Source organism: Trachypithecus francoisi, unplaced genomic scaffold (genome assembly GCF_009764315.1).
Source record: "Trachypithecus francoisi isolate TF-2019V2 unplaced genomic scaffold, Tfra_2.0 Lachesis_group8, whole genome shotgun sequence".
Classification (NCBI taxonomy): Eukaryota; Metazoa; Chordata; class Mammalia; order Primates; family Cercopithecidae; genus Trachypithecus; species Trachypithecus francoisi.
This window is the reverse complement of record NW_022681473.1, coordinates 18,262,649-18,279,416: the sequence shown is the minus strand read 5'-3', so window position 1 is coordinate 18,279,416 and position 16,768 is coordinate 18,262,649. Positions and strand designations below refer to the sequence as shown.

At 44.4% G+C, this 16,768-nt stretch overlaps 2 protein-coding genes across 18 annotated transcripts in view; one reads left to right on the top strand and one right to left on the bottom strand.

The window, feature by feature from the left end:
- The window catches only part of ATG13 (autophagy related 13), a 67,152-nt gene that overhangs the window by 24,551 nt on the left and 25,833 nt on the right, over positions 1 to 16,768 (top strand). For all 17 annotated transcript variants that reach the window (XR_004435744.1, XR_004435742.1, XR_004435743.1 and 14 more), the window contains 5 exons: positions 7,506 to 7,587; positions 8,572 to 8,652; positions 9,427 to 9,546; positions 13,335 to 13,381; positions 14,371 to 14,511. Coding sequence is in view for 14 of the 17 variants with exons in the window: in XM_033204881.1 (XP_033060772.1) it covers positions 7,519 to 7,587; positions 8,572 to 8,652; positions 9,427 to 9,546; positions 13,335 to 13,381; positions 14,371 to 14,511 (458 nt within the window). In the remaining 3 variants the exon portion in view is untranslated. The remainder of the gene's footprint in view (positions 1 to 7,505; positions 7,588 to 8,571; positions 8,653 to 9,426; positions 9,547 to 13,334; positions 13,382 to 14,370; positions 14,512 to 16,768) is intronic.
- LOC117080174 (40S ribosomal protein S2-like) lies at positions 1,039 to 2,290 on the bottom strand. The gene is made up of 2 exons (XM_033204901.1): positions 1,999 to 2,290; positions 1,039 to 1,682 (listed from the first exon to the last, which is right to left on the bottom strand). The coding sequence occupies exons 1-2, from the start codon at positions 2,281 to 2,283 to the stop codon at positions 1,077 to 1,079; spliced, it is 891 nt and encodes a 296-aa protein (XP_033060792.1). The 5' UTR covers positions 2,284 to 2,290; the 3' UTR covers positions 1,039 to 1,076.

Below are 16,768 nucleotides of genomic sequence, written 5' to 3'. Positions count from 1 at the left end.
TTCGTTGTTAGACATTTAGGGTGATTCTATATCTTGGCTATTGTGAATTGAGCCTATTGTTATAGTGGTTATTGTTGGCTTCCTGGACTCGTTGCTAGAGATAGTCTGACTTCATTGTCTCATTAGTGTAGATAGTAGGTTGGCTTCTTGTGCTGGTTCCTTCAGATTGTGGGTCAGAATTCTGTCCTTTTTTTTTTTTTTTTTGAGACAGAGTCTCGCTCTGTCTCCCGGGCTGGAGTGCAGTGGCCGGATCTCAGCTCACTGCAAGCTCCACCTCCCGGGTTTACGCCATTCTCCTGCCTCAGCCTCCCGAGTAGCTGGGACTACAGGCGCCAGCCACCTCGCCCGGCTAGCTTTTTGTATTTTTTTTAGTAGAGACGGGGTTTCACCATGTTAGCCAGGATGGTCTCAAACTCCTGATCTCGTGATCCGCCCGTCTCGGCCTCCCAAAGTGCTGGGATTACAGGCTTGAGCCACAGCGCCCGGCCAGAATTCTGTCTTTATATATATATTGTCCAGCTGTAACTGTAATAGGTCCATTGTTCATTTTGTGCAGCGAGTATGCCAAGACACTGGATTGCAACAGAGAAAGAGGTTTAATTGTAGGGCTACCCAAAGAGGAAACAGGGAAGCCTCAAATCCGCCTCCCCGGGGAGTTTGGGGGTAGAGTTTGAATTTAAGAGTTCGAGAGTGGGCTGAAGTGTGGAGATCATTGATTGGTCAGAGTATGCAGGGTAAAGTCATGGCACAGAGAGATGAAGAAGCTATATTCTTACACTGGTTTGGTTTCTCTGTGGGGGTCTTTAAACTGTTTGGTGTCAGCTATTCTGCTGTACCTCAGGATCTGCTTATGCAATTTTTTTTTTTTTTTTTGATAGGGTCTTGCTCTGTCGACCAGGTTGGAGTGTAGTAGCACAATCTTGGCTCACTGCAATCTCTGCCTCCCAGGGTCAAGTGATCCTCCTATCTCAGCCTCCTGAGTAACTGGGACTACCATGCCCTGCTAATTTTTATATATTTTTTTTTTTTTTTTTAGTAACAGGCTTAATTCATTTTATTTTTCTTGTATAAAAAGCCTATGTTGTAGCCACAGCTGGAGCCTGGGTGCGCTGCACGGAGACTCTGGTGTGGGTCTTGACAAGGTGGTCAGTGAATTCCTGATAGGGAGACTTGGTAAACACAGTCTCCTTCCAGAGGTCAGGGGTCAGGTAGCTGTAGGTCTTAGAGATGGCATCAAAGGTGGCCTTGGCAAAGTTGCCCAGTGTGGCAGTGCAGCCCCGGGCTGAGGTGTAGCAGTCATCAATACCAGCCATCATGAGCAGCTTCTTGGGCACAGGCGCTGAGAGGATGCCAGTGCCCCTGGGTGCAGGGATGAGGCGCACCAGCACAGAGCCGCAGCGGCCTGTCACCTTGCAAGGGACGGTGTGGGGCTTGCCGATCTTGTTCCCCCAGTAGCCTCTGCGCACTGGGACAATGGAGAGTTTGGCCAGGATGATGGCCCCACGGATGGCGGTGGCCACCTCCTTGGAGCACTTAACACCCAGGCCAACGTGGCCATTGTAGTCCCCCATAGCAACAAACGCCTTGAACCTGGTGCGCTGGCCAGCACGGGTCTGCTTCTGCACCGGCATAATCTTCAAAACCTCGTCTTTGAGAGAGGCCCCTAAGAAAAAGTCAGTGATCTCAGATTTCTTTTTTTTTTTTTTTTTTTTTTTTTTTTTGAGACGGAGTCTCGCTCTGTCGCCCAGGCTGGAGTGCAGTGGCCGGATCTCAGCTCACTGCAAGCTCCGTCTCCCGGGTTTACGCCATTCTCCTGCCTCAGCCTCCCGAGTAGCTGGGACTACAGGCGCCCGCCACGTCGCCCGGCTAGTTTTTTTGTATTTTTTAGTAGAGACGGGGTTTCACCAGGTTAGCCGGGATGGTCTCGATCTCCTGACCTCGTGATCCGCCCGCCTCGGCCTCCCAAAGTGCTGGGATTACAGGCTTGAGCCACCGCGCCCGGCCGATCTCAGATTTCTTAATGGGCAGAGGGAAGAGGTAGATCTCCTCCAGGGACTTGATCTTCATGTCCTTGACCAAGCGGCCCAGCTTGGTGACGGGCATCCACTCCTTATCCTCGGCCTTGCCTCCGCGAGCTCCACGGCCTCGGCCCCGACTGCGTCCACGGCCGCGACCCCGGCCCCGGATGCCACTGCCGAAACCTCCGCGGAAGCCACCGCGGTTCCCCATCCCAGGGCCACCAGGGCCTCTGGGCCCCCCTGCTGCACCAGCGTCATCCGCCATTTGGTGTTTTCTCGGAGAAGAAGAATATATATATTTTTTCTAGAGATGGTGATTCACCATGTTGCCCAGGCTGGTCTCGAACTCTTGGACTGAAGTGATTCTTCCACCTTGGCCCCCCAAAGTACTGGGATTACAGGCATAAGCCACTGTGCCTGTGTACTTAAGCAATTCTTAAACAAAAGTCTTATGATTCTAACATCAGGGAGCCTAGCTATAGAACAGTAGGGACGCAAATGGTTACAAGGAAGTGGGTCAAAGTGCAGCCTGATTAATGGTTAATTATATTTCTGTCCAGAATTCTTGTTAATCTTCTAAGAATGGCTTCATAGCCGTTGTCTGTTAGTATATTCAGTCTCTTTTTAAAAAATGAAGGCCGGGCGCGGTGGCTCAAGCCTGTAATCCCAGCACTTTGGGAGGCCGAGACGGGCGGATCACGAGGTCAGGAGATCGAGGCCATCCTGGCTAACATGGTGAAACCCCGTCTCTACTAAAAAAATACAAAAAACTAGCCGGGCGAGGTGGTGGGCGCCTGTAGTCCCAGCTACTCGGGAGGCTGAGGCAGGAGAATGGCGTGAACCTGGGAGGCGGAGCTTGCAGTGAGCTGAGATCCGGCCACTGCGCTCCAGCCTGGGCGACAGAGTGAGACTCCGTCTCAAAAAAAAAAAAGAAAAATAGGTCAGGCGCAGTGACTCACGCCTGTAATCCCAGATGGTCAGGAGATCGAGACCATTCTGGCAAACACAGTGAAACCCCATCTCTACTAAAAATACAAAAAAAAATAGCTGGGCATGGTGGCGGGCGCCTGTGGTCCCAGCTACTCGGGAGGCTGAGTCCGGAGAATGATGTGAACCCAGTGGGGCGGAGCTTGCAGTGAGTGGGGATTGCGCCACTGCACTCCAGCCTGGGCGACAGAGCGAGACTCTGTCTCAAAAATAAATAAATAAATAAAAATAAATTAAAAATAGGTTCCATCAGAATGGCAAGCCACCTCTGGGAGAAGATATTTGCAGTATGTATATCCAACGAAGTACTTGTATCCAGAATATATGTTTAAAACTCCAGTAAGAAAAAGAAAACCCAGTGGTAAAAATGGGCAAAAGGCTTAAACTAGCACTTCACAAAAGAGGATATCTTAGCTGTAGCCTATGGTTCCAGCTACTTGGAGGCCGAGGCAGGAGGATCGCCTGAGCCTGGATGATTGAGGCCGCAGTGAGCTATGATCATGCCACTGCACTCCAGCCTAGGCAACAGAGCAATATTTTGTCTCACAAAATTAAAAAATACAATAATAAAATAGGATATCCAAATTGCTAATAAGCATATGAAAAGGTGCTAATAGGGAAAATTTCAGTCATCAGGGAAATGCAGATTAGATGAGATACTACCAGATACTACTATCTTTACCAGAATGGCTGAAATTAAAGAGTAAGTATTACCAAGTGATATATAGATTTATAGCAGCTGGAACACTCAAACACTGCTGCTGGGACTGAACTGGTACAGATACTTTAAACCTTTCTGGCAGTGTCTATTTAAGCTAAACATATGTACCGTATACTCAGTGACCCACCATTAACATTCCTGGCTTTGCCTCTGATAGCAGTGAATGTTTACATCCACCAAAAGACATATACAAAAATATGATAGCTAAAAACAGGAAACAACCCAAATGTTTATCATCAGTAGAATTTTATTTATTTGTTTATTTATTTAAGACGGAGTCTTGCTCCATTTCCCAGGCTGGAGTGCAGTGGCGCGATCTCAGCTCACTACAACTTCTGTCTCCTGGGTTCAAGCAGTTCTCTGCCTCAGCCTCCTGGGTAGCTGGGATTGCAGGTGCCCACCACCACACCCAGCCAATTTTTGTGTTTTTAGTAGAGAAGGGGTTTCACCGTCTTGGCCAGGCTGATCTTGAACTCCTGACCGCATGATCCACCCGCCTCGGCCTCCGAAAGTGCTGGGATTACAGGCGTGAGCCACTGTTCCCAGCCTAGAATTTATTTTTAATATTATGTTATATTCATGAGATAGGGTACTATGAAGCAATGAAAAAGAATAAGCTACTGCTACATCCAACAGTATAGATGAATTGTATTACAGACATAATGTTGAATAAAAGCCACACACAAGAGAGTTAATATTATTGATTATATTTGTAAGAAATTCAAAACAGCCCAAACTAATCTGTGGTGATAGAGATCAGTAATTACTTCCTTTTGGTGGATTTATAGACTGAGAGGGGTGTAATGGAGCCTTCTAGAATATTGGATATGTTCTATAACTGTATCTGGATTGTGGTTATATGGGTGTATACATATAAAAATATTTGTTGACCTGTACACCCAAGATTTGTGCATTTCAATGCATCTAAGTTACACCTGAATTTGTTTTTTCTTTTTTCTTTTTTTGAGACAGAGTTTTACTCCTGTTGCCCAGGCTGGAGTGCAGTGGAGCAGCCATGGCTCACTGCAGCCTTGACCTCCAGGGCTCAGGCCATTCTCCCACATCATCCTCCCGAGTAGCTGGGACTACAGGCATGCGCCACCATGCCTGGCTAAATTTTTTTGTATTTTAAGTAGAGACAGGTTGTGCCATGTTGTCCAGGCTGGTCTCCAGCTCCTGGTCTAAAGTGATCCACCTGCCTCAACCTCCCAAACTGTTGGGATTACAGGCGTGCGCCACCGTCCCCGGCCAAAAAAAATTTAACATGTACACATTATTTCCTCTTTCAGTTCTCCTTTTGTTTATTCTTTTCCTTAAAATCTTTTCCCAATCTGGCTTCCCTGTTTTTGTTAAATGAAACTCTAACCTCTCAGTTATCCACGTTTAAAACTCTGCCACTCCTTTATCCTGTTTCTTAAGTCAGTCATTAAATCTTATCAACTCTTCCTTGTTTTTTTATTTTTGTGGGGGTTTTTTTTGTTTGTCTTTTGTTTTTTGTTTTTTGTGTTTTTTTTTTGAGATGGAGTCTCACTCTGCCACCCAGGCTGGAGTGCAGTGGCGCAGTCTGGGCCCGCTGCAACCTCTGCCTCCCGGGTTCAAGCAATTCTCTTGCCTTAGCCTCCCGAATAGCTGGTATTAACAGGCGTGTGCCACCACGTCCAGCTAATTTTTGCATTTTTAGTAGAGGCCGGGTTTCACCGTGTTGGCCAGGCTGATCTCAAACTCCCAACCTCAGGTGATCCACCCACCTTGGCCTTCCAAAGTGCTGGGTTAACAGGCATGAGCCACCGCGCCTGGCCTTCAGCTTCTCTAAAATATCGCCCAATCATGCCTGTGCTAGAGTTTTGGCCTTGATCACAATCCTTAATTAAAATTGCCAAGGACCTAACTGATTTCCCCACTTTTCATACTCAAAAGTGTTCTGCATTATGCCCATAAAGCTGTCTTTCTATTTTTTTTTTTTTTTTGAGAGAGAGTCTCGCTCTTTTGCCCAGGCTGTAGTGCAGTGGCGCGATCTTGGCTCACTGCAAGCTCCACCTCCCAGGTTCACGCCATTCTCCTGCCTCAGCCTCCCGAGTAGCAGGGACTACAGGCGCCCGCCACCTCGCCCAGCTAATTTTTTGTATTTTTAGTAGAGTGGGGATTTCACCATGTTAGTCAGGATGGTCTCGATCTCCTGACCTCATGATCTACCCGCCTTGGCCTCCCAAAGTGCTGGGATTACAGGTGTGAGCCACTGTGCCCGGCCAAAGCTGTCTTTCTGAAGCAACATTCAGGATGTTGTTACCATTGTGTCACGTCCTCTTGTCAAAAGCCTTGGGTGAGCCTCCCTTGTCTTCTACACTAGGTGCAGATCTGGCTTCTAGATGCTGATTGTATTCAAGATGCTCATGGTCTGACCCCAATACTGTATTACTTCCTGTGAACAAAAGTTCTCTGCAAAGGAATTTGGGGGAAAGAGACTTTATCCCAGTGAACAGTTTGCAAACTGGCAGAACAAAGGGAGGGGTACAGGTTTTATAGTGCCTGGGTTCAGAGTCAGGTCTATTTATGCAAAGGAAGGATTGAAACTTGCTTAGTTCTGGTTGGTCAGCATAGCTGAGTTCTGATTGGTTGATACAGCTGAGCCCTGAACCAGAAAGGGTGAGTTTCCAAGCCCAAAACCAGAAGTCTCTCAGACATTTGTTTCAGACGGCTGATTGAGGGAGTTCAGGGGTTGGGGGTTGGGGGTTCTTGCCCAATTTAGCTTGGGATCAACAGCTCCAACATGTTCGGCTTGATTATAAAAAGGGAGGTCCTGTGCTACTTTTATACATGTTTTTGAGAACAAAGCGTACATGACTACTTGGTCCCCCAGCTATGGCCATCTTGTTCTGTTTTAAACATGGCACACTGCTCAGCTGCGGGAGTCCATTTTATCTGCTGGCCCAGGACGTCCATTAACATTTTCCATCTATACTTAATCCTTTGGAAGACTGGAATACTTATTACTTCTAAACCTAATTTGCTCTCTGTTGTTTATGCCTCTTTGTTCATGCTTGTCTCTCTCTAAATGCATCCTTTCTATCATCTCAAATCATTTCAACCTGGGAGGGCCTTTTTTTTTTTTTTTAAATATGAGATGGGGTCTCAGCATGTTGGTCTTGCCCAAGCTGGTCCAGATTCCATGGCTCAAGCAGTCCTCCTGCCTTGGCCTCCCAATGTGTTGGGATTACAGGCATGACCCATAGCGGCCAGCCAGGGAGGGCATTTATGGTGTGTTTCATGAAATCCATGAATCCCCATGAAATTATATGCAAACATTCCTGTATGTATATATTTTTCTGGAGAAAGGGCTTTTGTCAATAGATTCTCAAAAGCCTGTAACTCCCCAAAGTTAAATTGATTTAGTGGACTTTGAAGGAAGATAAATTAACTCGTGTGTTCAGCAAAGTTTATGTCTCATTAAAATGTAGTCCTAAATCTGCTGGATGATGAAATAATTTTGAATGGATAATTTTATTTAAAGCTTAAAGTTTCAGAATCAGGTAAAATGTTCTCATTCATTTTTTAGGTTCCTAGATGTAAGTCTTTGTGAAATCTATTTTCCTCAAGAGATAGTATCTCAGTGTTTTTCACTTTGGTATCTTTAGTTAAAGGAAATTTTTTTTCCTCCCACTCCCACATGATTATTCCTAGTCTAGTAGACAATACCATCTCTGTATGCTTTGATGTATCAATGCCTCTTTAAAGATACTAGTCATGTTGTTTTCATTTTTTTTTTTTTTTTTTTTTTTTAGATTCCTATAGGCAATGGAAACTGATCTCAATTCCCAGGACAGAAAGGATCTGGACAAGTTTATTAAATTTTTTGCCCTCAAGGTAATATGTCCATTCTCGTGAGCCCAGAAGTGTTAGAAATAACTTCCGTGCTTCTGCCTTTTGCGAACAACTCTCTTTGGAAAGTAGCATAACAGCTTGCAGCTTGCCCATTTTAAGGGATACTTCTGTCTGTTGTCAACCAAACTGTGAGGTATGGGGGTGGTATTGGGGGTGTAGCTAAAATGTAGCTTCCAATTTTCTACAGCTACTTGTTCAAAAAAAAATTTTTTTTTTTTTTTTTTTTTTTTGCAAGACTGCAGAAATGTCAAATTGCTATGCCAGGTTATTGGCACAGTATGTTCCCTTTGGGTGGGAACAAAGACCGTCAGCCGGAATGGGCAGCATTTCGGACGTCTTTCCTTAAGTTTCAGCTAATCCTGAAATGTTCAAATTTTATATATTCTTCCCTTCCTGGTAAATGGGGAATTAAAATTGAATTTTGAATCCCATATTTTCCTAAATCTAAAAATCATTTCCACCTATGTCACTCCTCTCAACCATTGCCATGCTAGAACAATCCATGTAGTTGATTTTAGTTGTGAAATTATGTGGAAGACTTTTGCCATATGGGCCAAATGGTATGAATAATTGTGGAATTTTTGTTTTAAATCTACCATGGGGTTGTAAGTTTGTGGCAGTGAATATTTAAAACCACAGTTGGGCTCGTTTCTTTATGAACATCATAGCCACTATGCTCAGCTTTCCTTCTGCCGTATAAGAATATTACAGTTTCCAAGCCTCAACCTGTAATTCCTTTCGTTGGTTGACACTATACCTTCAGGATGTTTATAAAGTTGTTTTTTGTACGTAATGTTTTTTCTATCTGTTCTCAAAAATTAAAATTATACTGTTTTCCAAAGTATACTTACGGTTAATTGGCATCGTTTAAACCCTGTATTGGGAGGATTTTAACCCTGATCAGGAGCCAGATTAGTTTGTTAAGACTTTTCATCATTTTGGGATTTCTTTTTTTTTTTTTTCCAGACTGTGCAAGTGATTGTCCAGGCTCGTCTTGGTGAAAAGATTTGCACTCGTTCATCTTCTTCTCCAACGGGTTCAGATTGGGTAAAATTCTATTATTTACTAAGGTGTATACTGTAGTGTTTGTCACAAGGAATGAATGTAAAGTTCTCAAGTGCAATAATAAGTAATACCATTTATATTATTATAAATAACATTAAAATATCTAATTCCATTTGATCCATTTACTTGAAAAGGATATTCTAATTGTATGTTAATCCTGAATTTATTTGGTTCTTAACTTTCTGCTTTGATAGATGAAAAGCTCAGTCCTTGGAAGACAAAAATTGTATCTTGGCCAATTTTTGTAATGATGATTACCTTTTTCAACTTGAGATTTGTGGCTTTGATGCAGTATTATCCCTTATGGGGAAGGGAGAAGTGAATGAATTGTCTTCCTTTTTTTTTTTTTTTTTTTTTTTGAGACGGAGTCTTGCTCTGCCGCCCAGGCTGGAGTGCAGTGGCCGGCTCTCAGCTCACTGCAAGCTCCGCCTCCCGGGTTCATGCCATTCTCCTGTCTCAGCCTCCCGAGTAGCTGGGACTACAGGCGCCCGCCTCGTCGCCCGGCTAGTTTTTGTATTTTTTTAGTAGAAACGGGGTTTCACCGTATTAGCCAGGATGGTCTCGATCTCCTGACCTCGTGATCCGCCCGTCTCGGCCTCCCAAAGTGCTGGGATTACAGGCTTGAGCCACCGCGCCCGGCCTGAATTGTCTTCCTTAATCAGCCACAGCAATACTTGCATTACCCAACATACACTAATTTCTGTTTTCATAATGTTCCTGTGAGTGTTTCATGCAAAAGTCCCTTTTGTTTTCCAGTTCAACTTAGCAATCAAAGACATCCCAGAGGTTACACATGAAGCAAAGAAGGCACTGGCAGGGCAGCTGCCTGCGGTCGGGAGGTCTATGTGTGTGGAAATTTCACTTAAGACTTCTGAGGTAAGGCTATGGCCAGGTTGGTGTCTTCATTTAGCACTCAAGGCTCCTCCTCTGAGTCCAATTCATTTCTCGGTCTTATTCCTGCCCTTTCCTCTCTGATGTGCTTATCATTCTCTGAGGGGGTCATGGTTTTTTTTTGTTTGTTTGCTTGATTATTTGTTTTTGAGACTGAGTCTCGGTCTATTGCCCAGGCTGGAGTGCAGTGGAGCGATCTCGGCTCACTGCAACCTCTGCCTCCCGGGTTCAAGTGATTCTCCTGCCTCAGCCTCCTGAGTAGCTGGGATTACAGGTACGCACCACCACGCCTGGCTGATTTTTGTATTTTTAGTAGAGACGAGGTTTCACTGTGTTGGTCAGGCTGGTCTCGAATTCCTGACCTTGTGATTCACCTGCCTTGGCCTCCCAAAGTGCTGGGATTACAAGAGTGAGCCACCGCGCCTGCCCTGTTTTTTGTTTTTATTTTATTTTATTTTTTGAGACAGAGTTTCACTCTTGTTGCCCAGGCTGGAATGAAGTGGCATGATCTTGACTTGCTGCAGCCTTCACTTCCTGGATTCAAGCGATTCTCCTGCTTCAGTCTCCCAAGTGACTTGGATTACAGGCTCCTGCCACCATGCCTGGCTAATTTTTGTATTTTTACTAGAGGCAGGGTTTCGCCGTTTTGACCAGACTGGTCTTGAACTCCTGACCTCCGGTGACCCGCCCACTTTCTGCCTCCTAAAGTGTTGGGATTACAGGTGTGAGCCACTGCACCCGGCCTGTTTTGTTTTTTGAGACAGGATCTTGCTTAGTTACCTAGGCTGGAGTAAGTGGCACAATCATGGCTCATTGCAGCCTCAACCTCCTAGGCTCAAACAATCCTCCCACCACAGCCTCCTGAGTAGCTGAGACTATAGGCATGCACCACCATGCCCAGCTAGTTTTTGTATTTTTTGTAGAGATGGGGTGTCACCATGTTGCCCAGGCTGGTCTCAAACTCCTGAGCTCAAGCGATCTGCCTGCCTCAATCTGTCAGAGTGCTGGGATTATAGGGATCATGGTTTTTGAACTTATTATTCCAACAACTTGATATAGGCTCTTTACCCTCTTGTTCGCATGACATACTTCTGCTCATCCTTCAAGAGTCATGTGCTCTAGAAACTTTCCCCCTTTTAGTGGGAGATATAACTGCAGTCTTTACTTAGACTTCCTATGGTGCTTTGTTTATATTTGTTTCCACAGTGTGACTTACTGGGTGGTGGTGGTGGTGGTTGCTTTTTGGGTTTTTTTTTTTTGAGACAGAGTCTTGCTCTGTTGCCTAGCTTAGAGTGCAGTGGCATGATCTCAGCTCACTGCAACCTCCACCTCCCGTGTTCAAGCAATTCTCGTGCCTCAGCTTCCCGAGTAGCTGGGGTTACAGGTGTGTGCCACCATGCCCGGCTATTTTTTGTATTTTTTATAGAGACGGGGTTTTACTATGTTGGCCAGACTGGTCTCAAACTCCTGACTTCAGGTGATCCATCTGCCTGGGCCTCCCAAAATGCTAAGATTACAGGCCTGAGCCACCATGCCCAGCCTGCTGTTTTGAGACTGGGTCTCAGTCTATCACCCAGGCTGGAGTTCAGTGGTGCAGTCATGGCTCACTGCAGCCTCAAATTCCTGGGTTCAAGGGATCCTCCCACCTCAGCCTTTCCGAGTAGCTGGGAGTACAGGCATGCACCACCACACACGGCTAATGTTTAAAAAAAAAATAAAAAATTTTGTAGAGACAGGGTCTCCCTGTACTGCCCAGGCTGGAGTGCAGTTCTGCTTATAGCTCACTGCAGCTTCAAACTCCTGGCCTCAGCTGATCCTCCTGCCTCACACTCCCAAAGTGCCGGGATTATAGGAGTAAGCCACTTTGCCCAGCCAGTATTATGAGTTTTAAAAAATGTGTTTGCTTGCCTTATTTCACATTAGGATTGGTGCAGATACTGTTTCAATGTATTTTCACTAATAGATTGTAAGGCTGTATGATATAATTAAAGGTAAATAGAATTTGGAGCTACACGGAGCCAAGTTCAATCCCAGCCGAGTGACTTTAGCTAAATTACTTAACGCCACCCCCACTAGCACTTTTTTTTTTTCTGTTCTGTTGCCCAGGCTGGAGTGTAGTGGCATGATCTTGGCTCACTGCAACCTTCCCCTCCCTGGTTCAAGCAATTCTCCTACCTCAGCCTCCCGAGTAGCTGGGATTACAGGTACCCGCCACCATGCCCAGCTAATTTTTGTATTTTTAGTAGAGACGGGGTTTCACCATGTTGGCGAGGATGGTTTCTATCTCTTAACCTCATGATTCGCCCACCTCTGCCTCCCAGAGTGCTGGGATTACAGGCATGAGCCACCACGCCCAGCTAATTTTTGTATTTTTAGTAGAGACGGGGGTCTCACCATATTGGTCAGGCTGGTCTTGAACTCCTGACCTCAGATGGTCCACCTGCTTCGGCCTCCAAAAGTGCTGGGTTTACAGGCGTGAGCCACTGTGCCTTGCCCTAAAAGATTTTTAACTAAAGAACTTGTTAAGGTAGCAAGCTTTCCTAAATTGTAGTTATCACCTAAAAGTATTCCTCCTGGAATTGGAGGGAAAGGCTCTTCCCCTCATTTAAAATGTGTTCGCCTTTCTGAAGAGCAGTTTGGAAATACATATCAAAAGTCTTAAAAGCATGTATACTTGCTCTTTGACCTAGCAATTCTTTTTTTTTTTTGACATGGAGTCTTGCTCTGTCACCAGACTGGAGTGCAGTGGCGTGGCCTTGGCTCACTGCAATCTCTGCCTTACGGGTTCAAGTGATTGCCCTGCCTCAGCCTCCCTAGTAGCTGGGATTACAGGCACGCACCACCACACCCGGCTAATTTTTTGTATTTTAGTAGAGATGAGGTTTCACCATGTTGGCCAGGATGGCCTTGATCTCTTGACCTCATGGTCTGCTGGCCTCGGCCTCCCAAAGTGCTGGGATTACAAGTGTGAACCACCATGCCCAGCCCAGCAATTGTAATTCTGAAAATTTTCTGAAAGAAATTAATTGAGTTTGTTGGAAAAGTTTGAGTCTCAAGGTTGTTTATCACTAATGTTTGCAGTAATGAAAATTAGAAACAACCTTTATGTTCAAACTGAGATGAAGATACAAAAACCAAAACTAAAGAAACAACCTTGGCTGGGCGCGGTGGCTCACGCCTGTCATCCCAGCACTTTGGGAGTTCGAGGCAGGTGCATCATGAGATCAGGAGATCGAGACCATCCTGGCTAACACGTGAAACCCCGTCTCTACTAAAAATACAAAAAATTAGCCGGCTGTGGTGGCGGGTGCCTATAGTCCCAGCTACTTGGGAGGCTGAGGCAGGAGAATGGCATGAACCTGGGAGACGGAGCTTGCATTGAGCCCAGATTACACCACTGTACTCCAGCCTGGGCGACAGAGTGAGACTCTGTCTTAAAAAAAAAAAAGAAAACCTTTATGTCCAAGAATTGGAGGACTGGTTGGATAAAATGATAGTCATATGGTGGGATACTGCGGAACCATTTTAAATGATTTAGAATTTTTAATTATAAGGAAAATTCCATGAAGTATTTATTAAGAAAAAGCAAGTCCTCAAAGTAGTATATAGACTGTGATTGCCCTTTTATTTAGAGAAGAGGCTGGTTCAATTATAAGTTGATATCTCTTTTTTTCTCTTTGCTTATCTATACCTTTTAATATTTTTATAGTGACTGTAATGCTTTGAAATTAAAAAATTTTAAAACAAATACTTTAAATTTGTCCTTTCTACAGGGAGATTCCATGGAGCTGGAAATATGGTGTCTTGAAATGAATGAAAAGTAAGTGCTGCATCTTAGGGTCCTTGGTTGTGGTTGCTGAGGATAAATTAGATGACATCATGTGAAAAGCAGGGCTTTGTTTTCAGAGTCAGGGAGGGCATTCTGACCACTTAACAAAGCCAATAGGTCTGTGCTACAATTTGCTTCATGCTTGGCTTCCAGCCTAGACACAGAGATGACCTTCAGAGGGAACATCAGTCCAGAGAGACTCAGATACTACAGGGAAAGGAGCAGCAGAGAAAGCTGAAAAGGCTTTGTTGTTTTCCCAGAGTACAGCTAGTTCTCTGATTAAATCCCTTGCGAGCTCTTGTAATATGACTACTCTGTTTTGTCTGTTTTCTGTGTGGTAGCCATCCAATAAGATTTCCCCTCCCTGCTTCTTTTTACAGACTGTATGGGTCATGGATTGGAAATGCATGTTATTTCTTTCCCCCGTTTTCTTCTTTCAAGGCAGATTAGCTTACCTCCTGTCTGAAGCTTCAGTTTTCAACAAGAGTGTATAGGAAAATTGAGGAAATATCAACACATCAAAAGAAAAATCTTAGTGATAAGTATATGTGGTGGACATTAATTTTCTTTATTGAATAAATGCAATTGCCAGGTTATGGCCCAGAATTTGAGAGCCAAGCTGACTTTTCTCCAGACTTCTGTTAGATTATCAAGATAGACAGCTCATAGGATAGTACGTGTTTGCACCTTCAGTGTATATAATTGCAGTATTTATTTATATGTTTTCAGATGTGCTGCTTTATTTCTAAAAAAAAAAGTACTTTGAAGCTAGAAAAAAATATATTGGGTGCCTTTTGGTGCTCATTTCCCTGTGTCTAGTACATGAGAAAGTAAAACATTGACTTAACCTCAATCATCTGTTGATAAAGGTGTAATTAGAGTTCTCTGATGAGTTCAGAGCATGTCTTAATAATAAATTTGGTCTTGTGTAGTTCCAGCGCTTAATAGGAGAATGCTGACCGTGTCTTTGTGCCTGGCAGGTGTGATAAAGAAATCAAAGTTTCCTACACGGTGTACAACAGACTGTCATTGCTGCTGAAGTCTCTTCTTGCTATAACTAGGGTGACACCAGCCTATAGGCTCTCCAGAAAACAAGGGCATGAATATGTCATATTATACAGGTAAACAGCATAGATGGTCATCTTGATTCACTCATTAGTCTCCTCACTTTGCACATTGTCTAGCATTTAGATATTCTGTGATGATGTTTTGGACAGTTGGTTGGTTTGTTGGATTATTGATGCTGTCGCTTTCATATGATCGCTATCCAGCCTTCCTTATGAACCTTACCCTTCCAAAGCCACCAGGTTTATTATCCTTTTCTATATGCACAATCATGATTCCTGTGGAATGGATGTTGAGGTCCTAGTGATAAACATCTTAGAGCTAGGAAAGGAAGTCAAGACTTTATTTTATTTTATTTATTTATTTATTTATTTTTGAGATGGAGTCTTGCTCCATCGCCCAAGCTAGAGTGCAATGGCACGATCTTGGCTCACTGCAGCCTCTGCCTCCCAAGTTCAAGCGATTATCCTGCCTCAGCCTCCTGAGTAGCTGGGACTACAGGCACCCTCCACCATGCCCAGCTAATTTTGGTTTTTTTTTTTTTTTTTTTTTTTTTTATTGAGACGGAGTCTTGCTCTGTCGCCCAGGCTGGAGTGCAGTGGCCGGATCTCAGCTCACTGCAAGCTCCGCCTCCCGGGTTTACCGCCATTCTCCTGCCTCAGCCTCCCGAGTAGCTGGGACTACAGGCGCCCGCCACCTCGCCCGGCTAGTTTTTTGTATTTTTAGTAGAGACGGGGTTTCACCATATTAGCCAGGATGGTCTCGATCTCCTGACCTCGTGATCCGCCCGTCTCGGCCTCCCAAAGTGCTGGGATTACAGGCTAATTTTGGTATTTTTAGTAGAGACGGGGTTTCACCATACTGGCCAGGCTGGTCTCGAACTCCTTACCTTGTGATCTGCCTGCCTCGGTCTCCCAAAGTGCTGGGATTATAGGTGTGAGCCACAGCGTCCAGCCTGGAAGTCAAGACTTTAAAAAAACAGTCTATACTGGGAAGATTCCACAGTTTTCTGTATTCCAGGGTTAAATTAAAACTTTGTCTAACAAACTGCTAACTCAGTTTAAGTTGTTAATTAGTTGTCTGTGGATATAAAGAACTAGTCAACAGAGTATTTTCCTTGGAGCATTTCACCTCAGCATGTTTATTGAGTGCCTTTTTAGTGCAAGCATTGTGCTAGGAGCACTGAAGAACTGTACAGAGGCCCAGCACTAGAGGTGGTTCTTATGTAGTGAGGGAAACAGTTTGATACATGTATAATTATTTTTAAAAAGCAAGATTTGAAAACTGCAAACCAGAATCAGGAAAAAAGGGTACTGAGAGAATATAGAAAGATAAAGTTTATTCTGGTTGGTAAACAGTGCAGGTCTTATGGAGGAAGTGGCATTCAAGCTGGCCCATTAGGGAAAGAGAATTTGAACTGGTAAAAGTGAGGGAGAATAATTATTCCAGATGGAGAGTTCAGCAGCTAGCAAGGCACAGAAGTGGAGGGCAGGGTAAGAGCTCTGCTCAAATTGTCAGATGAACCAGAGTGGTGGAGTAGAGGGTGTGTAGCAAAGTGTGAGAGAAGAACTTGGAATGCTGGGGTCCCAAATCTACCAAAGATGCCTTTCTTTTGTACTTAGTGCTGAGCCGTTGGTTTTAGCCTTTGCCTTAGATGTATAGTGCTGATTTTTAGACAAATAGTATAGCAAGACAGAGGGAGCAAAGGAGGAGAGACTTAACTAGTTCTGTTGAAACAATTCAGTACCAGAGAATACTTGTCATTTCCTTTAACTTTCTTAGCAATATCCTAGCAAGCCTAACCATGTCTACTTTTCTAGGCCTGTAATAAATTTTTGTTGTCTTCTCTCTAGTCTTCTTCTGGTTTCAAGTTTGTTGTATTTGAAAATTGCTAGACTTTTATTCAGATTTACTAGAAAGATACTACTAAAATCATCGGCTTAGTTACCTAGGACTGCTAGTCCTTTTCATACCAGTGTTTAAAGTGTTCCTTTATCATGTATCTCTGGAGTAATCATTATTGCTCACAGGGACTGGGCGCATGCCTGTAATCCCAGCACTTTGAGAGGCTGAGGTGGGTGGTCACTTGAGGATAGGAGTTCGAGACAAGCCTGGCCAACATAGTGAAACACTGTCTCTACGAAAAATAAAAAAATTAGCTGGGCAAGGTGGCACACTCCTGTAATCCCAGTTACTCGGGAGGCTGAGGCACGAGAATCGCTTGAACCCAGGAGGCGGAGGTTGCAGGGAACCAAGATCACACCACTGCACTCCAGCCTGGGTGACAGAGCAATACTATATCTCAAAAAAACC

Coding starts and splice junctions, on each gene's coding strand:
- LOC117080174 (XM_033204901.1), bottom strand. CDS start 2,283: ATGGCGGATGACGCTGGTGCAGCAGGGGGGCCCAGAGGCCCTGGTGGC. Junction 1,683..1,998: donor AGAAATCTGAGATCGGCCGG/GCGCGGTGGCTC, acceptor AAGAAATCTGAG/ATCACTGACTTTTTCTTAGG.